Here is a 21,470-nt window from a genome sequence, read left to right on the forward strand (position 1 = left end):
TGTTTTGCTCACTGCCATATTACTAGCACATTAAAAAGGCATCTGGCATATAGTAGGTACTCAGTAAATGCAACAAATAAATGAACCACCAGCTGACTTAACTATCACCCCAAAACTAGTGGCTAAAAACAACAACTACTTTCCACGGTTTTGGGTGTTTACTGAGCTACTCTCGGTAGTTCTCGCTCAGGGTCTTTTGTGCAGCTATGGTCAGAGGATAGAGCTAGAATCATCCGAGAGCTCACTCTCTCACATGTCTGGTGCCTAGGCTGTGAAGTTTCAAACTCTGGGGACTGAAACAGCAGCAATTCCTTAGACATCTCTATTTCTACATGGGCTTTTCATGAGGTTTCTCCAGTATGGGGGTTTCAACAAAGTAGCAGGACTTACCATGTCGTAGCTTAAGGGATGTTCTGTGATTACACTAAGGAAGTTGTATCACCTTTTATGTAGGGGATTAAAGGGTTCTGGAAATCTATGTGGAGCAGAAAAATACCATAACTATTGCTGTAGTATACAATCTGCCACACCAAGAAACCATAAAGGAATCAATAAGCTCAAATGCAATCCCAGCAGACTAGAAAACAAGGTCCACCTGAGTGCAGGCAACAGGTGGTCCCAGAGACAAGAATAAGAAGGAAATACCAACCACCTGTGACAAGGACGCAAGCACACCAGAGTTCGAGTATCTGGGAAGACTGAAGGTATAGTAAATGACAATAAACGTCAACAAAGAGTTGCCATCAAGTCTTGAAAACCCAAATTCTAGTTCTGACTTTGATACTTTGTGACCTAGGGTAGATAGTTTAATGTATGGCATGCTACCTCTATTGGCTAGTTTTTCGTTTATCAGTAAAGCCTGGTTGGAGATTATTTCTTATGCAAACCTATCTCGGCCTAAGGCTTTCTCTGTTCCTTCCCATGGTAGGTCCCTTGGCCCTAAAATTCAAAGGACAAAAAATTTCTTAAGACTCTCATCTTGTCAGTCACTAAAGTTTATGAACTTGCATGCTTGTAAGCCTGGTGGATAGACACAAACTATTTGTAGTATTACAGTATTTTTTTATATTCCTATTCTAGAGGAAAATTTTAATAGATCCATGTTTTAAATCAATAGACTATACAATATTAAATCTAGTTAAGTAATTTCCCTCATTTGTAATTAGACAAGGTTGAAACCATAAATTTTTTAGAATATCTGTGTTTTCTTGTGACTATAAGCCAAATTCAGCTACATTCAAATCATCAAAAATTCTCTGCATGGCAAACTGAAAAATCCCAGCCAAAGCCTCCCATATTCTGAATAATATTTTACACAAAGTTCCTATACCAGAAAATTTGAATGGACGGTTGAAATAACTTAACAGATGTGTGAACAAGCTCCGTTCAGCTGCATTACACATCTAAAAAACTACTATCTTTTTTTTCTTCTTTGAAGTTGGGTTAGGATTTCCAAATTATCTTAATTTTCAAAGTCATGCTGTTGCTACTCACCTACAAGCCCTCCGGCTATAAACGCTTTTCTGGGTTCCAAATAACCCTGTATTTGGCACTCAGGATACTCCCTTTAGTCTCCTGGCCTTCCCTCACCCTTTCTATAGAAGGATTAAGTAATGAAGTCATAAAGAAGCAACTAGACTCTTAATCTGTGTATTTTATTTTTCTAGTTTAAGTAAATATTAGTGGTTTTATTGAAGCTGTAGCTTTGAGTATCTATTGTGTTTAGTGGTAAAGACATACTCTTTCACTTTATTAGGCCTAACAATCATTTCATTTATGTTCAGCCCTTGGATTGTCTCAGGATGTTGCAGGCGCAACTTTCATGGCAGTGGGTAGCTCAGCTCCTGAATTAGTTACTGCCTTCCTAGGTAAATATTGCTCCTTATACTTTTTGCTTACTCAGTGTGATTTTTATTTTCTTCAAGTTAACACTAACTTAGCTGCTACTATCTTGCACATAGGTGTATTTATCACAAAGGGAGATATTGGCATTAGCACCATTCTTGGATCTGCAATTTATAATCTCCTTGGCATCTGTGCTGCCTGTGGCTTGCTATCTAACATGGTATGTAACAAAACCATTCAACAAAATGTATTGTCTTAAAAAAATTCTAAAGATAACTGTTCGTCATCTGGGATGGACAACAGGGCACTAATAATATGTGCAATCAAATTTATTAATCAGTAGAAAAACAACATGTATTCAATTTAATGTTAATCCACAAATAGCTCTTGGTCAGATTTATGAAAGTTCATGTGTTAGAACACAATTTTACATTTTTTTCTCTAAGCAATATGCAAAAGATAACAATATTTAACTACAAATATATAAACAATTTTAGTATTACACTAAGGATTGTACTTGAAGTTACAATGTAATGGAAATAACTTATCATATTACAGGTTTCAACACTATCATGTTGGCCCCTATTCAGAGACTGTGCAGCGTATGCAATTAGTGTAGCAGCGGTTCTTGGTATAATATATGACAACCAAATTTACTGGTAAGCTTGAAAATAATTCTTATGTAAAAATTAGAGATTTTATGAATTTCTGTTGGTTCAGTAATATTTTTTTCAGAAATATTATTTCATATAATCTGCCACTTCTATACCATATTCCAACAGGTCTCTGAGTTAACCTTATCACAATTGCTGATTGTGTTCTTCTCACTAGTTTGCAATTTCTTTTTAGTCACTTCACAGTCTCCTTTTTTCTCTCACTAGTCACTGGAGACCATCACTTTTCCTTCTCCCCACTGGCTGCCTATTCAGTAAGTTTCCCAACTTCTGTTGTCCATTAAAGCCACAACAGTTGACTTTTTCTTCTGCTGGGTTACCGCTCACCTTGCCTTGGTTAGAAGTGATCATGGTCACAAAAGACTGGAGAAGGATGGTAGAGGAAGTAAAAGAAGTCTTTTTAAATTCCTCCAAACTTCTGATGCTCAGAGAAACTATAGCCTTCCTCTAAGAACCAACAATGCTTAGCTTTTAATATTAAAAACTGTTTGCTTTCCCTGTAATCTCTCTGCCTAGCTGGTCCAAGAAAATGAAAAATGTGGTGACTGAGTGGACAGGGACAAACTTTTTCAACTAGTAAGTAGCAGGCACCCACTAGGTTCTTATCACTATGCTAGATATCATAAGGGATAATGAAATGCAAAACACAGCTACACAGGTTACACATTGCATAACTTCCAGAGGACACCAGAAAAATACGCAAAAAAAAAAATGTAATGGTGTCCATCTGGAGAACCACAACTTTGCAGTACAGCATAATATCTGCTATCAAGAAACTTCAAACCTAGCCAGAAGCATAATTTCTAAACTAATCATCCTGTCTTCTAGTCTGTCTCCCTAAGACACTGTGTTGGTAGAGTAGAAATCCTTCTAGAATTCAGCAGTTGTCTGTAAGGGACAGTGGCTGTGAAAGTATCCAAGATAATGTTTCCTCAATTAGAGATATCAGAAGATGTAGCAGACAGAGATTCACTGGCTATAAAAGGTAAATGCAAGGTTCAAATGTGATGGCATTAGCTAACTGCCAGAGTACAGGGAAACAGTTCTTGGTTCCCAGGGTATAATTTTATATTTTAGAACATCTTGTTTTCTTGTGACTATAAGCCAAATTCAGCTACATTCAAATCATTAAAAATGATGACAAACTGAAAAATCCCAGCCAAAGCCTCCCATATTCTGAATAATATTTTACACAAAGTTCCTATATTAGAAAACTTGAACAGTTAAAATAACTTAACAGTTACTATATTATTTTATAATTATTATGTATTTTGGGGAATGTATTATGCCAATGAGCTGAGGTAGAAAATGTTCACCACTATATATTAATTTTACATTTATTTTGAAAATCTCCAATTATCATTTTCATTGCATTTTTATACCTACCATTTGGAAGGAATCCACAAGTAAAAATGAGTTTGTTGATCTTTTTTTAAAAAAAAAAAAAAAAAACATAGAAGTGTCCGGCTTTTATCAATAAACTTATAATGCTATAACCAAGTTTGGAAAAATCTACAAAACAGAAAATATCTAGAAATGTTTGATTGTTCTATGGCTACTTTTGTTAGAAAATCATTCAATCAATACTGCCCAAAAGCTATCAACTCTAAAATGACTTTCACTTTTAATTTAAAAACACAAATTTCTCTTAATTTATAGGTATGAAGGAACTTTACTGCTTTTGATATATGGATTATATGTTTTGGTGCTGTGTTTTGACATTAAAATTAACCAATATATTATAAAGAAATGCAGTCCTTGCTGCACCTGTCTTGCCAAAGCTATGGAAAGAAGTGAACAACAGCTACTAATGGGATGGGAAGATGAAGGTCAACCATTCATTCGTCGGCAATCAAGAACTGATAGTGGAATATTTTATGAAGATTCTGGCTACTCTCAGCTCTCTATAAGTTTACATGGTCTTAGTCAGGTTTCTGAAGGTAATCACTAAATCTTGCCCATTATTAAGTCTATTCACAAAAGAAAAACTTTAAAATTTCATTTCAATTCAGCAAGTATGGTGTGCTTTTTATGCAAAAAAGACTGTGAAGACTCAGAAATGATAAAGACTAAGTCCCTACTTTTAAGGAATTTCCAGTATCATAGGAAATACAAAATAGCTAAAATATAAACGTTAAGTAAGTACCATAAAAAGAGAAAGAAATGAAGTGTGACTGTGGTTCACAAATGGGACAGTGTCAAAATGTGGTGAGGACAGATAGGAGATTTTCACAGAGAAGGGAGCATTTAAATTGGGCCTTGCTTGACAGGAAAGATTTTAACTATGACATGATGTTATGACCAATAAGTAACAGCTACTGAGGTCTTTATTTCATAAATGATGCAGAGATAAAACACATAGAGCACAGTATATGCATAGTAAGGAAGAAGAGGAAAGGTAGAAAGGAATAGGATAAGAAGAATCTTAAATGCTATTCTAAGAATCTTGGAAGGTTTCTGAGGAGAGAAATTGTTAGAACTGTTATCTTAGTAATGTTACCCTAAGCGATGTTTACCAAACTAAAATATGAAGTAAGAGACAAGGAGGTCTGTAAGAGGCTGTTACAGCAGCTGATGTGTTTACTAGGTGCCTAGACCAAGTGAAAGCGGTGGGAATAAATGAGAACAGATGTGAGACTACATGAAGGAAGCATCACCAAGACTATATGGGGCCAGAAAAAGGAACAAAGACAACTCCTATGTTTTAATCTTGACTGAGAACATGGGAACACCACATATTAAAACTGGGAACTCAGGAACAGGGGCTGGTTTGGAAGAAAGAAGAGAAGCATTTGAGGTTTGCCATTGTTTAAAGCAGTAGCAAAACATTTAGGTAACTATGTTCAGTAGGAAGTCAAATTCAGCTATGGTCAGAATTATAAGTTCATGGGTTACCTTTTTATAAAGTGGTTGTCCAAAACAGATTCTAATTTTAATTAAGCCTTTAGGAGGGTACTTATTCTAATGTACTACTTAAACTTTTAGAACATGACTTTTCCCCCTTTTTACAAAAATTTTAGCTTCTCCTCTTTCAGGTGTAAGAGGTACACATCTCTAAATTAAGCTTACAATAAGAAACGCAAAAAAAAAAAAAAAATCCAAATTCTTTGATTATGTTGAAATTATATCCAATATTACTTAATGGCACATTGGTTGAAACTTGACCAACTTTTTATGAGTTGTTGTACTAGCATTCGTTTTGACATAATTTGATCCAATTATTACATTATTTTGTAAATGCCATACAAATTTTGAACAATTTTAAAGTAAATTCTAATTTTTATCCAATATATTATCATTATCCTTCTACTAAATTAAATTGAATAAAGTAATATACTCAGTTTTCATAAATTATATTTTAGATGATATACTACCTCCTATTTTAAGGTTCTTTCTATGAACTGTGGTAAAGTCTGAATTTAATAAATAACATAGTAATGAAATAGGGCAAAAAAAAAAAAACTTCCAATAAGAATTAGGATATGCAACTTAATAAAAAAAATTATGCTATCATTATTTTATATTCTCTAAGTATACATTATCTGGTACATAGAGCAGGCAGAAGCATCATCAATATTGTGAAGTGGAGACAACTGGAGTAGCCAAGTTAGAAGCCAGGTTAATCCCTTAAGCAAAAAGTTACTGAAGACAATCCACATGAGATGTCCAACTGACACTTCATAAACACTATCTATAATATATTTAGCGAATGGTCCAAGACATTTTGATAGCTTTAAGGCCCCAAATAAAGAAGTGCTGAGTATCACATCTTACATTGTCTGTCCTCAAGTTTCAATTAGTTTCTTTCACCAGCAATATCAGTAATGAGGTACTCAAATGTTTTAAACAGCCTTTTAAAAACTGATACAGCTAATTTATTTCAATATAGCTTTCTAAATAGGCATCACTTAATTAGCCATTTGAGAAAACTCAAAAGTGTTTAATTTTTCCACAACAGATCCACCAAGTGTTTTCAACATGCCTGAAGCAGACTTAAAAAGAATTTTTTGGGTATTATCCCTTCCTATTATTACATTACTTTTTCTAACCACACCAGATTGTAGAACAAAGTTTTGGAAAAACTACTTTGTAATAACCTTTTCCATGTCTGCAATATGGATATCTGCATTTACATATATCCTGGTTTGGATGGTCACAATAACTGGTATGTATTTTAAGTACAATAGCACAACTTGAAAATTTTCATATATGAACGAATTGCATATGTTCACTCAAAGTAGTCTAGCTACACAGCAAATTTCTTTTCAGCAAGACTGAAGATTAGTACCATTTACAAAATGATTAAGTATTACTATAACAAGATCATTTGGGTTTGTGAGTTGCATATTATATATAAACTGTATTTTCCACTGTTATTCAGCCTGGGGTACAATTCAAGAGATCTTATAAATGAAATCAAATTCATAGGATGTCTTTTTATTATGCTAATAATTTAATCACATTCCATGGGATCCACAATACTCTTTATATTGAATTCCATTCCATAATGGAAAAAAAAAAAAAAAAAAAAGCAAGGAGCTCTATTTTTGGGAAAACAATGGGTGCTCACTGCTTAACCGGATTATATTTTATTTGACTTTTCAACATGACACTACAAACATACTATGAAATGAGTGAAAAGGGTATAAAAGTTTTATTCTAGGTTTCTACCACCTTCATGATTAAGACTTAACTAACTACTGCTGCTTGGCCATAATCCACTATAGTCTCTAAACAAAAAAACTATAAACAAAGACAAAAATAATCTGTAATTTCTCCTACAAAGGTTAACCCAAATTAACTTATAGTAGAGGTGAACAAACTACTGCCTGTGTGCCAAAATAACCCAGCTTGTTTTTATTAGTAAGGTTTTACATATTATCTATGATTGCTTTCACACTACATTTGCAAAGCTGAGTAACTGCAACAGAAATCATACAGCCTGCAAAGCCTAAATAATTAATATCTGGCCCCTCACAGACACAAAAATTTGTTGACCCTTGACTTTTCCCAAATTAGTGTAAGTCTTAGAATAGTATGCCAGCAAAAAGCAGATTATTTCTTCCTTTTTTAATGAGAAAAATGAAAAAGTCCAATTAGCTTGCATATTATATCTATCCAAATTCACTCAGCCAGAACACACTTGATATTAGGAAAATAAAAAGAGAGCAAAAATCATGTAATAGATCACAGAACAGCCCCCCAAGATTATAACTATTAGTGTTATTTATGCACGTATGAATTCTAGCAAAGCCAGTAATAGAAATTAACCAATTCCAATTCCAGTATCAATATGTAAGCATGCAATAAATAAGCTACTTTCTAATTAAGTTATTTTAATTGGCATTTTAAGAAAAAGAAAAAAAGATGCTAAACCAAGTTTTCAATTACAACATTAAAAGAACAGTTACATATGTTTTAACTTTTTTTAACTTCTCTCTGGTTCTGTTTCTGAGAATAAATACATTTCTGATCAATGTTGACCTGACATCAAATTTAATAGAAGTATTAATAAATTGGGACCATATGTTAGACTCAAGTAGAAAACAAACAGGTTTTGTTTTCCTGAGAGATTAATGAATGTTCCCCCTCCCCACCCTGCCAAAGCCCACTAAATTAAGGTATATCACTAAAGTAGAATGTAATAAATGATATATATACATGTTAACACATTTATAGCTTAAAGATAGCTATAATTAATTTGCTTAACTCTAATTTAATAAAATTTTTTAAGAAAGAAAAACAGGAATGATCACTCTCATTAGCAAATATTCAGCACAGCCCTGATGAGATAATGGTGGACATAAACATCTTCCGTAAGAATATCAAACAGGAAAATTTCTCAGTGGCAGAATTTTGGCTGTTACATACATCTTTAGATTGTCATTAAAAATCTGTGCTACCTGGGTTACCCAAATTACCAGCCTGATTCAAATATGTTGCTAGCTAAAAAACTAAGCAAGCACATATTGGCTCTGAATTCTAAATCTGCCTATTTTATTTTTGTTCAGGAAGGAAATACCCAAAATAACTGCAAAAGATGGTTAGTGACTCTTTAAGATTTGTAACCTGAAGTATCTGTTTATTACAGGGGAAACACTAGAAATTCCAGATACAGTAATGGGCCTTACTTTATTAGCAGCAGGAACAAGCATACCAGACACAATTACAAGCGTGTTGGTCGCAAGAAAAGGTAAGAACTAAGTCCCTTAAGCTGCAATGGTCATTCTACATGGCTAGAATGAGTAAAAGTAGCTTTAAAAATGTTTACTTCCGGCCGGGTGTGGTGGCTCACGCCTGTAATCCCAACACTTTGGGAGGCCGAGGCGGGTGGATCACAAGGTCAGGAGTTTGAGACCAGCCTGACCAACATGGTAAAACCCCATCTCTATTAAAAATTAAAAAATTAGCCCAGCATGGTGGCATGCGCCTGTAATCCCAGCTACTCAGGAGGCTGAGGCAGGAGAATTGTTTGAATCCAGGAGGTGGAGGTTGCAGTGAGCCAAGATCGCGCCACGGCACTCCAGCCTGGGCAACAGAGCAAGACTCAGTCTCAAAAAAAAAAAAAAAAAAAGTTTACTTCCTCAGTAACATACTTTGAAGGGGAAAAAAAAAGTGACTCAAGAGGAAGAGTTTACTATTTAATAGCAGGTTAATTTCACACAATCTAATCCCCCAAATAATATTCATTTGAAATGTGCATTAAATAGTAATGGACCATGTTAAATTACAATGAAAAGCAACAAGTAAGCTAGATACCTTATTGAAAAATGGTTTAATAAATATAATTAAATAAATGTTAAGACTTTAAATACTAACCCAAGAAAAATTTAAAAATACAAATTCAGTAAGACTTTTGCTCTAACAATTTTCCAAAATGAATCAACAACAAAAAAGTATCCAGTGTTTCTTTTCTTATGAAGATTAATAAAATACAGTATTGGTAAGCACATTTTAACAATATGCTTTTCTTTTGTAGGGAAAGGAGATATGGCTATGTCTAACATCGTGGGATCCAATGTGTTTGATATGTTGTGCCTTGGTATTCCATGGTTTATTAAAACTGCATTTATAAATGGATCAGCTCCTATAGAAGTAAACAGCAGAGGACTAACTTACACAACCATCTCTCTCAACGTTTCAATTATTTTTCTTTTTTTAGCAGTTCACTTCAATGGCTGGAAACTAGACAGAAAGTTGGGAATAGTCTGCCTATTATCATACTTGGGACTTGCTACATTATCAGTTCTATATGAACTTGGAATTATTGGAAATAATAAAATAAGGGGCTGTGGAGGTTGATATTATTAACAGTGTTATGCAGAAAATATGAATGGCAGGGAGGGGCAGAGAGAAAAATCAATTTCTTCATTTAAATCAAATTTTTTAAATCCTGAACCTTAGAATCTAAAACTTACAGTAATTTAAAACCAACCAAAATCATATCCTAATTTTTCTGAGCCCTTTCTTTTCATGAAGAATTACATATTATAAAACAGAAGTTTTGGGGCACAAAAAATCTGTTTTACCATACAATAAGTTGACAAAAACTGGAGAAACTAGAACAAACAAATCCAACTATGTAGTACTGAAAACAACAAGAAAATGGCTTATTTCATTAAAAACAGTATAACCATTCATTTAAACTGAATGACCAGACTTGCTGTCTTTAAAAACCCAAACTTGAGATTAACAAAAATTACAGTATATTTTTAACATTATACTGTTAAAAGCTGGTGGGAGTTTTAAAAGTTCATTTTTACAGCTTTTGTAAGCATACAATATTACTTAAAAAAAAATGACTTTACTAGGAGATTCAGCAAAACAGATGTAGGAATGTTCCAACCATGGCTTGAAATTATGCATTACGATCCAAGCGGACATCAATTTCTCTGCCACTGATTTTTATGCCATTCATTATTCTGCAGGCTTTTTCTGCTGATTCTGGGGAGTCAAATCTGACTGTCCCACAGCCTTTTGACTTTCCATTCTCCATTTTTATTTCTGCAAACATTACATGACCTGTAAAATAAAAGTTACAGAATTACTAGTCAGTTATTAAATGAGTTCTATTTCACTTTATAGGTTTGAAATTCCTCATAGCCAATTATGATAATTTGATTAAAAACATCATTTTTTTAAATAACAAATAATATAAGCATTATATTTGGAGTAAAATACAATTCATATAAAGTAATAAATATATACATATTAGAATATACAAAATTGGAATCAGGAAAGATTTTCCTAGGATTTAATGTATTTTATTTATGTTAAATCCCTAATTCCTGAGGTTAACTGTATAAGCAATAAGTCAAGCTAGCACAAAATGCCACCAACTCACCATGCCCTATGACAAACTTACACATTTATACAAAATTATTTTTAGAATAAATGGTTGCTTACTGCCCAGTCTCCCTAATCTCTCTCTCTTCCTTCCCTTTTATCCTCATTTCACTCCTTTATCCCCTGCAAACAAGTGCAACTGACCAGAAATCTAATTTCTATCAGGCTACAAAGGGCCCCACTAATTCTGCTTGCAACCACAGTGCCAAAGCCATTTATTCAATACCACAATTTGAGCTCAAAGTCTAAGAATGGCACCAAATATGCTACAGAAATAGTCACGGGAAAAGATAGCATAGATTTAAATCAATAAAGGTAAAAACAGTGATGTCAAGGAGAATCTCAGAGAAGCTTCAGGAAAGAGGAAGAAAACCAGAAACCTGTCCTTATGTAGTTATATCATTGCTAACTCTAGAGACTGGTATCTGAAGTAAATCAATACCATTTATCAAAATACAAAGTGGCCACAAGAATTCATCACTACAACAGAACACTTTTGAGAGTAAAAGGGGAGTTATCAATAATTACACATAAGTAACAGATGTAAAGTGAGACTATCCCCAGGCAAACTGGAATACATGGTCACTCAATCCAAACAGGTCATAAATTTAGGGTGTGACTACTTACCAAAATATTTCCCTCCCCACTAGATGTACATGTCAAAACAAATCAAGTTAGAAGACTTTAAATATTATAGTTGCCAGATCACTATGGGCTAATTTTAGTCTGGCAACCAAATCAGACAGCCAGACATATTTAGCTCTATAAAGGGAGGAGGAAAAAAAGGAGAAAGGTAAAAACAAGAGGGCCTGTCAAAAAACTGCATAAGCCCTTTCCAGAAGGTAAGATCAAATTTTAATATCAATCCATAAGGAATATTTTTTTCTGTGGAAATCTAGATCTCTTACCTATAACATGATGGACTACTTTATACTTTCACTTTTTCATCCACTCCCTATTACTGCATTTCTTTTTGAAAACCACTGGTAGTCAACTGCTCACCTACTAAACACTAATTAAATGGTCTAAGATAATACATATCATACTGAGACAAAACCAGTATCTTGTTACACATGCCAGATAGTCTTTAAATGTGTTCTGAAAAGTTATAAAATAGGCTAATCTCCAGAGAAATTACATGATAATAGTTAAAGTAGATCCAAATTAATATTCAGCCCACAACTGGAACGAAATGGGGAAAAAAAGCAAAAACACAGCAATCACACTTTCTAATAAGCATCATAAAATGAAACTGGAAAACACATTTTAAAACAATTTAAAGATAAATGCAGCACAATTTCCAGAGTCCTCTTAATATCTTGAATGCTGGTACCTGAAAAAAAGCAAGTTTAATTAAAGAAGCTCTTAGTAAAGGACAGCACCTTACAGTTATTTTGAAAAGAACTGTGGAGGATTTTCAAGGACTTTTAAGGTTAAAGGTTCTTCCTTACCCTAATTTTACCTAAAAATGTAGTTTTTCTTAAGTATCCCATCATAGGTTTATTAGCAATAGTAAAGTTCACCTAAGCAAGAAATCTTCTTCAAAACCTCAATGGAAAATATGTCACTATTTCTTGCATAATCTGTCTCTCAATCTTTCGGGACAGTTTCTCTTCTTTGTGTTTCTCTTAAATTGTCTCTTTCAGTTTAGAAATCAGCACTCAGACCTCCAAATTCCTGACCTCGCAATGACCTAAAAAATTTTCTAGTTGACAAGATCCCTCAGCTAAGATACCTGAACTTTCTTACAGTTCTGATGTTCAAGCTATATGGACAGTAGCCCATAAATATTTGTTTCATGGTTAGACTGCTCCCCCAAAAAGAATCCCAGCAGGACAGAACCAAAAACAGTTATAAATTTTCTAAGTTTCTTCCTGATCCTATAAAAACAGCAACTAAAATATTTTCTTTTCTAAAGATAAATAATTCAGGAGAAAAAAATTAGTTTCAAATAGCTGATTAAAATCAGACCTGCCTGACTTTTTATATGCTCTGAGAACTTCCTCAACTAAGTTAAATATCTAATAATCTTGTGCGATTCCAAGAAAACAAAAACAGTACTGCTATTTTGGCAACAGCACAGGACAAAATAGTATGCCACGAGAAATCAATTATCACAGAATAATCAAACATATTGCTGTTACATATACTAGTAATAAAAAGATTCGTCCCACAGTAAAAGAAACCTTTCTGTTTTATTTAACCCAGCCTATTGACATCTTGTGGGGTATATTTTGGGATATGCTGGTAAAAAAACACATGTAAAAATAGACCAAATTAAAGAATGTTCAATAAAATCTACTGCCTACATGAAGCTGTTAACACAACCATGGATGAAAAAAGGAAAATCACACATTCTACCATAAGAAAACATAATAAGGATATAAGGAATAGAAAAGAAAAGTTTTCTGTTGTTTCTTTACAAACGAAAGATAATGCCTATCAATGAATGCTCATCATATATCATTTGTACTATTACTGCATTTTTACTCTTAAGTTATTCTAAAGTCCCCTCAAAATGCTTGAAGCAGCAAGTACTTTAATCAATAAAATCTACCATAAGCCTTCATTTTCCATGCAGTTAACAAGCACACTGATGTAGAAATACTACATAATGGAAATCTGTGAAACAAAGTTATATCTGTTTATATGGTTTATAGCAAGAATAATTGAAAATGGGTTTTCCTTGTGCTGAAGTTCTAAAATGTTATAGTCTTGCATCATACTGATCCAGAAGGCCAGAATGCAGTTAAAGTATACAGATGACATGGGAGCACATTTAAAAGACTATGCCCATTTGACCCCATTAGTACAAACGGAAATGATGTGGGGTCCAATACTAAATAGGTTAATTTATTTATACTCAGCCTTTTTGAAAATGCATCTCTCTGAGGAATTATACAAGGCAAGATAAAAAGAAAGATCTCTTTTGCTACAGGAAAGACGTGTATCTTACCAGCTAGGGTCAAAAACATTACCTTCAGGGGCTTGATGGAATTAGAAAATAGCAGTTACATTCACTTACTTCTCATCTTGTTATATTTGGAAAGATATGAAAGCAATCTTTTCTAAATTACAAAGGTTGAGAAAATGTTCTATTGAGGTAATATAACCCATAAAATAACATTTACTCAGCCTTTGTAATTACTCCATCGAAAACAGTTAATCACTAGAGATAATTTATAAGCAGAGGGGTTGCCAGTGGTACCCTTTACTGACAGACATTGTTTATGGGCGATGCATGGAGTACTACTAGATTTTTACTAAGAAGCAAGCAAGAGAATATACTTACTCTCTTTGGGCTTACAAGAAGAAGAATAACAACAGAAGACTGCCTTTTACTGCCCAAGAGGCCATTACTGGCTTGCAGCATGTTAAACAGAAATGTCTCATACTAAGAAAAAGATTTATAAATAAGTGACATGGCAGAAAAATGGATGGTTCAGTTCATACTAGCTAGATAATCTGTATAGTTGTCAATAGCTGGACACTTAATTCTGTATTATCATAACTTTCTTTCCCATCAATGTAGTTCAAGGTTAAAAATAAGGGAGATATAGGGAATTGTGTAAATATGGTATTATCTTAATATAAAATCTAAGAGTCAGAGACTTTTACAAAAGAATTGATAAAACAAAAAATCATTAATCTTAAAATATAATTATAATCAAAAAAGGATTATAAGGATAGAGCTAAAATAGCAAAGCAAAGAATAATAATTTAACCATTATTTTATATGGCTAAAATACTGTAAAAATTTTCTATGTAGAGTAGAATGCTTTTTCCATTCAAAAAATGTCTTGCAATTGCTGATGTCCTCAGGTCATCAGGCCACTCCAACCAGAAGCCCACCAAAGACTTGAAGTTTGCTGCAAGCCTTGCTCATATCTAACCTCGAAAGGAAAGCAGACTACAAAGAATAAAGAACAGTCAACTCAACATTGGTCACCTTTTCATTGTCATTTCTTTGTCCTGCTTTTCTCTTTATCTTGCTAAGTTTCATTTCTACTTTTAACATAATGTCATATCTCATTTGGAGATTTTTTTTCACTGAAACAACATCAACAGAGATTATACTTGCTGCCACTGCTTGTCATTTGATGTATTTCACTAAGACCCTATATACATTCTTTCCTCTGTAGTCTACAGGATTCATGGCCAGACACTGCTGCCAGACACTGCTTACTCATTCTGGTAGATCTGCTCACTCCTGCAAAGACCAATACCTCAATGCCACTTTACTATTTTGCTTTCTCTTAATGGTGACTATCAACTAGTTAACTTGTTTTCAACAACTTTTTCTTGAATTTTTGATTAGTGCAAAATAAAAGGATGATCAAGAAAGAGAGTCAACAGAATATCCTAGACAAATTCATGTTGTATGTTCTTTGAGGGCATCTGACTTTTTTCACCTTCAAAATTCTAGTGCCTAGCAGACTGCCAAAAATATGTTTGTGGATTTAATGAATAAATTACTGAATAAATGAACATCTACCCAGAATGCTTAACTTATAAACTTTTCATAAACTCTTACTATATGTACAGAGGCAACAAAAGGAGCTAAGATAAAAAGACAGTTCTTGCCTTCAAGAGTTTCCATGTAGGATGGAAGAAAACTTGAACAAATAACTATTAATATAAATAAAAGCTACAAAGGAGTAGACATAAAGAAATATGAGATAATATTATCTCTGTAGCGGCTACAAAGGTTATTTTGTGACAGAACACTAAACCTATTCCTTCAAGACCTCACAAATTATCTATATGCTACCTGACCTCAGAAATTATATATATGTTACCTTATGTAACTTCCTATTGTGACTACAGTCTCTGAGATTCCATGCAATAGCAGAAAAATATTAATACTAGCAAAAAATATTTTACTTTATATCACTCACATGAATTCTCCCATTATTGCAAAAGAAACAAAAAGTGAGAATTTAGTCAATTAAGATATTTTATAACAAAAGTAAGTATGGTATATAAAAAGTTCTTTTTTAAAATAAACCACCTAATCTTCCACAAACTTATGGAACACATTAAGGTTGTATAAGTAGTATCATTATGGTTAAGAACAGTTTATAAAAGAATAAGAAGGGCAACCAAAATGTACCCATGTCCAAGGCATTCCTGGCAGTGGGTTGTATGCTACCACCTAGGTTTCCTGTGTTGGGAAGGAATACAGTGTATGTAGAATGGGTCTCACCTATTAACTCCCTTATCAATTGGACATCAGCATCTCAGTTGGTTATGCTGACAAAGCACTATATATAGTGCAGTGGCACTATACTATAAACAAGGAAATAAATATACCACTCATTAATGTTTCTCACGAGAAAAAAAATTTTAATGCAAACAATCTTTTTAAAATGAGGTAATAAAACAAGTCCTATCTTTATTAACAGAAAAACAATAATATGATATATCCTAAACCTTGTTACCTAAACCTTGTTATTACCTAGTAGTAACAGCACTGTTCTAAGTCAAAAGATAGTGAAATAATTCATTTATTTGAAGTGGAATTAGACCTGGCCCACTATCAAGACTATCCAGGAATAGGCATCTGGACAGGCAAAGGTCTAAACACAGCGTATAAAAGTTTAAAACCAATTTTCCTCCATAATCAATATCAACATATCTGCAGTCATTTGCATACTTACCACACTGACTGAATTTCTCTTTTAGTTTCTGCCAAGTCAAGTCAAAAGGTAGCTAGAATGAAAAGAGGTATTAGTAACACATATACAAGAAAAAAAAGAATTTCAATTATCCTTAATATTTATTTGCTTACATTTCTGACAAATATCTGGTTGCCTTTGGAGCCTATTCTCTCTCTCATTCCGCTTCCCATTGGACCCGATAAAAATCCTCGATCCATATCGATGCTCCTTTCCAGTATAGCTCCTATACCTGGTCCCATTCTATCAAAGCTGGAACTCATCCGGTCCAGTCCCATCCCCATTCCTCCAGTCACACTGTTCATGCCACCCATTCCACCACCTGGATTTTCAAGAAAGGACAGGGGGATTTGGGAATTTTGTGTTTTTGTTTCAAAAACATAAGGAAAAGGAGAAGAGGAGAAAGGAGGAAAAGAAGAGGAGATAATCATTTTTGAGAAAGAAGGGGGAAAATTAATTTGTTTATATAATTAAATAATATACAAACATAAAATTATTTTCATACAGATAACATAACTTTCCAAAGAACAGATTTGCTTCAGTATATATTTAGTTAGCTGAGAAATTCTAGCCACTGTATAAATATATTATACATATATAACTGTATAAAATTATATTCTGATCATTAAATATATAAATATATAAATCCTCTACCAATCACTGCTTCCAATAACATGACAGTTGTTCTTATCCTTATTTTTATTTTCCAATATCAAGCATAATAATTGCTAGAGTAAAGATACACAGAGATAAATTCAAATTATTACAACTCTAGCACTCAAGCCGCTCTCACCGTACTCTCCTACAAATATTCCTTTCCTACCTTATCTTTCACCTCAGCATCTTCACCTCTGTTTCCCAGTTTTTATTCTCATGGTAATTCAATAATCATAGCAAAACATAACTTTTAATCTCAATATTATTCAGAACTTGTCAAGGGAACAAAAAATGCTATCACTCCCCGTTAGCCAGAGCTTAAGAATTTAGCTCCAAACTCATACCTACGTCATTCTTATGCACTGACTCGATTTCTTGTCCTTTTCACTTACTCCCATCTTACTCATTATCAAACCTTTTGTCTTGTACGTAATATCCCCAAACATGGAAATTCTAAAAATCAACATCACCCTCAAATTGGCTTTTTGTGAATAACCAATATAAAATCAGGGAAACAGAAGTACAGACACTGAGCTAAAAGAGCTAAAAGAAGTTAGGACTAACAGGAAATGGCTGAGGCTAAAAGATGATGGAAGGAAGAATAAAATGAGGAGCAAGATACAATGGAAGTAGATGTCTTCAGCTGACAGGATTTTAGAATTTACTCTTAGAATAGTTTAAATAGGTTGTATGTTGTTTGTGAAATTTCATCAATTAAAGGAAGTCAATAAAGTATGGAGAGCTCACAGACATGTCCCAGTAAGCAAAAGAGGTTAAAAAAATAATAATAAATACTCCATGTATTCAGGCTTAATGTAAGACCTAAAAGGTAGTAGTGGAAATGGACGGATGGGAGATTCGGCATTCCCCAGTGTTGCAACTACTCTTGATGCTATTACGGGAAAGGTTCAAGAGGAAAAGAAATAAGTACCTCTTTCAACCTTAGCCTGACTCAAGTTCAGGAGATGCCTAAGAGTGTTATATCTGCATTTACCAAAAGACACAGATGTTTACAAACAAAATAAGCTAGTCACTAATAGCTATTATAGAAAATAAGAAAGGAAACAAAGTTGGTGCTAAAGCAAAACTTGTTCCTGACACATGATCAGAGAAATCCCCAGATTCCCTAGTTGGAAAGAAGGTTCTTGGACTGGCCATTAACACACAGTTTAGAAATATCAAAGAAGTAAAATTCAAACAGTTAATTTAGAAATTTCAAACAATAACCAAACAGAAAGGCTTCACTCAATTATCAAGATTTCTCAAATTATAGCAAGACACATTAACATATAAGAACAAAGTATTACTATACTACAATAACTACTCTTGCAAAGTCTTTGCAAGCACTCAAATATTACTGAATAAATTCTAGTAAAATTTAAACCTACTTATTCCAGATCCTACTGGACCCATGTTAGAAGCTCCTATTCTTCCTGCAAACCCTCCAATCATTGCACTGCCTAAACAAGGATGGAAAGATAATATACTAATTAATTTAAATAATCATACTTTAAAATTCCCAAGGTACTATGTGCTCTGATTTACAATAATTGAAAAGCATAAAGTCTTCTGAAAATAGAGTTCAAATATGTAAGATGTTGAAAAAGAGAGCTAGCATATTAAAATCTTTAAAGTGTTTTCTTCAGTAGTAAATTGTATAAAACATTATGATTTTCTGATTTTTCACAAAAAAAGAGAAACCAAATTTCAAAAATTATAGCCTACAAAAAGAAAAGAAGTATGCAGCCAGCCCTACCAAGTCTACCAAAGGAATCTCCAAAGCCTCGATTTATTCCAATATCACCACGTCCAAAATCTCGCTCCATGCTACTAGTCATGGCACCACGGTACAACTCTGAAAAAATTGTGCAACAAATTAACCTTTTTCAAATATATCAATGCAGGACGAAAACATTCAGGAATGTATCTAAATTATAAAAAGACAGCATAAGTCACAAAAACAAAACAGTCTGTCATTTACCCAATTTACCTCACATGCCACACATATCATCCCCATTCCCACCAGGCCTGTCCTTATATCCTAGTGCCTACATGCCTTCCGAAGACATTTTTAGCACCCATTCCTAAGTTATAGGGGGGAAACTTTAATAATAGGGAAAACTAAATGTGCCCACACTTCCCACTGCATACATTTACCTACCTCCCATTCGGCCAACTCCTCCAAATCCTCCCATGCTATTCATTGCTTCCAGACCACCAAACCCTATTCCTATGGAATAAAGATTAATTTTGAGATCCAACTGTCAGTGATGTAGCTGAAAGGTACATTTTGTAAATGTTAAGTCTCACCAGTAAGCTCTACATCCACCCTACCTTGTGCAGCTACTTCTTAACACATCACCTTCCTTTAAGTATGTACCAGGCTCAATTTCTGCTAGCAGCCTTTAGAACATGAGCCAACAATAAACCATGACTTTTTTTTTTCATGGAATTCTCAACACAGTTTCTAGTTTATTAAAAATGGTGATGGGTACATACAAAAAAACAAATCTTTATACATACCTCCTCCAATTCTATTCATTCCTCCAAAACCTGGACCATCCATTCCCATACCTCAAATAAAATACACAGTATGTACTTTAAGTATATTTTACTTTTATGACTAAAAGATGATATAATGCATTATAGCAAAATAGATACCACTGGTATAACCACAATGAAACACTAGAGAAGCAGTAAGGTATAGGAGGCATGGTTTAAAGTGCTATGCCATAGCAGCTGCCTAATCATGAGTCTTCAAAAAGGTCTCTTTGAACATTTATTAGACAAGAAAGCGAAATTCACTAGTAACCCCACAACATTCAGTTAGAGAATATCTAGAACTAGGTAATCATTCACTTTTTTTCCACAATAAACACAGAAATATTACTATCAATGATTTTTTTCCAGCATAGACACAGAAATATCATTACAGCAGATTTAGAGATCAGGCCAGAATGTAAGGACTCTCTAAACATGGCAGTTAAAAGGAGCAGTAAAAATTTTAAAAATATAAATAGTATGATTTAGGAGAGGGTAGGTAGGTGTGAAAGTCTAAGGCTAAGGGAGGAAACTTGTTTGGATCAGAATGATTATGATAATGAGCCTCATAATTTAAAGTGTGACTACAGCATCTCGGCAAAAATAGGAATCTGATAGCATTTATTAGTCCATCAATTAAGCCAGTAATTCAAGAAGTATGGTCCAGGGACTCTTTAGGGTTCAATAGGTCAAAACTACTTAAGTCACCAAACACCACTAAGACATTATTTGACGTTTTACCCTCACTTTCTTGAGTTTAAGGTGTCATTTTCCAAAGACTACATGATATACAATATCACAAAAAACTAAATGCAGAAACAGATATAACAGCAATATTAAGTCAAACATTAAAAAAATGTGTGGAAAGGTAAAACAATGCCACTCTCCTCACCAATTTCTTTTTTGCATTGAAAAACAGTTTATTTTCTTAAAGCTTTTAAGTATGAGTTTACCATGTAATGAGTTTATCATTTTTTAATATGTAATTTTTTTAATTTCTAATTTTTCATTTATAATACAGTAAATACTGGTAATTATAACTAAATAAACAAAGCATTTTTGGGTTCTCAACAAATTTTAAGATATAAAAGGGTCCTAACATCAAAGTTTAAAAACCAGTCTCTAAAAATGAACTGAGAGTTCTTCCAGGTAAGCAGCCAACTAACTAACTGAAAAGCTACCTTCCCAACTGGATAAACAAACTTCAGTTGCCTATGATATGGTAGCATTTCAGCTACTCCATAAATACTGTACATACATGATATATTCTCCTTCTGCCTTAAAGACATTTCAAAATCCAAAGTGCTAAAAGGCTAGCTACAACACAGCTGGCCCCAAAGAAACTCTCCCGACTTCTGCCTATCTCTTTCATGTCAGCTGTGCTCAAGGTTTCATCCCTTTTTCAGAATCAAGTGACATCATAAATATCTAACTATTAATTAGAGTCCTTTAAACATTATTACAGACCACATCAATGGAGGCTTTATTAGCTAGCATATGTATCATTTAAAAAGAAAAAAAAAAGTTAGAATACTCACCACCTGGACCTAAATTTCCCATTACTCCACCTATGTTCAACTGGCTGGCACTAATAGGCTGTCCACCCGGACCAAGTCCCATCCCAATGCCTCCAAGACCACCTAAAACAAAAATGAGAACAATTATTACCAAGATCCATATATGATTAACTAATTGGCAATAAACTTTTTTAAAGAGGTATATACCTGTA

General features: G+C 33.6%; 2 protein-coding genes across 5 annotated transcripts in view; one reads left to right on the forward strand and one right to left on the reverse strand.

The window, feature by feature from the left end:
• Positions 1-12,777, forward strand: part of SLC24A5 (solute carrier family 24 member 5) — a 32,873-nt gene extending 20,096 nt beyond the window's left edge. The window contains exons 5-10 of the mRNA XM_065547583.2: positions 1,773-2,065; positions 2,404-2,504; positions 4,179-4,459; positions 6,478-6,684; positions 8,611-8,712; positions 9,499-12,777. Coding sequence (XP_065403655.1) covers positions 1,773-2,065; positions 2,404-2,504; positions 4,179-4,459; positions 6,478-6,684; positions 8,611-8,712; positions 9,499-9,821 — 1,307 coding nt within the window. The 3' untranslated portion in view covers positions 9,822-12,777. The remainder of the gene's footprint in view (positions 1-1,772; positions 2,066-2,403; positions 2,505-4,178; positions 4,460-6,477; positions 6,685-8,610; positions 8,713-9,498) is intronic.
• The window catches only part of MYEF2 (myelin expression factor 2), a 38,140-nt gene continuing 24,247 nt past the window's right edge, over positions 7,578-21,470 (reverse strand). For 2 of the 4 annotated variants that reach the window (XM_005559477.5, XM_073995755.1), the window contains 7 exons: positions 21,280-21,381; positions 19,724-19,774; positions 19,362-19,430; positions 18,957-19,055; positions 16,657-16,865; positions 16,526-16,577; positions 7,578-10,541 (listed from right to left, as the gene is read on the reverse strand). In XM_005559477.5, coding sequence (XP_005559534.3) covers positions 10,378-10,541; positions 16,526-16,577; positions 16,657-16,865; positions 18,957-19,055; positions 19,362-19,430; positions 19,724-19,774; positions 21,280-21,381 — 746 coding nt within the window. In that variant the 3' untranslated portion in view covers positions 7,578-10,377. Of the gene's footprint in view, positions 10,542-16,525; positions 16,578-16,656; positions 16,866-18,588; positions 18,661-18,956; positions 19,056-19,361; positions 19,431-19,723; positions 19,775-21,279; positions 21,382-21,470 lie in introns of all 4 variants that reach the window. The other 2 variants (XM_005559474.5, XM_073995756.1) reach the window with 2 other exon arrangements.

This window comes from Macaca fascicularis, chromosome 7 (assembly GCF_037993035.2).
Source record: "Macaca fascicularis isolate 582-1 chromosome 7, T2T-MFA8v1.1".
NCBI lineage: Eukaryota > Metazoa > Chordata > Mammalia > Primates > Cercopithecidae > Macaca > Macaca fascicularis.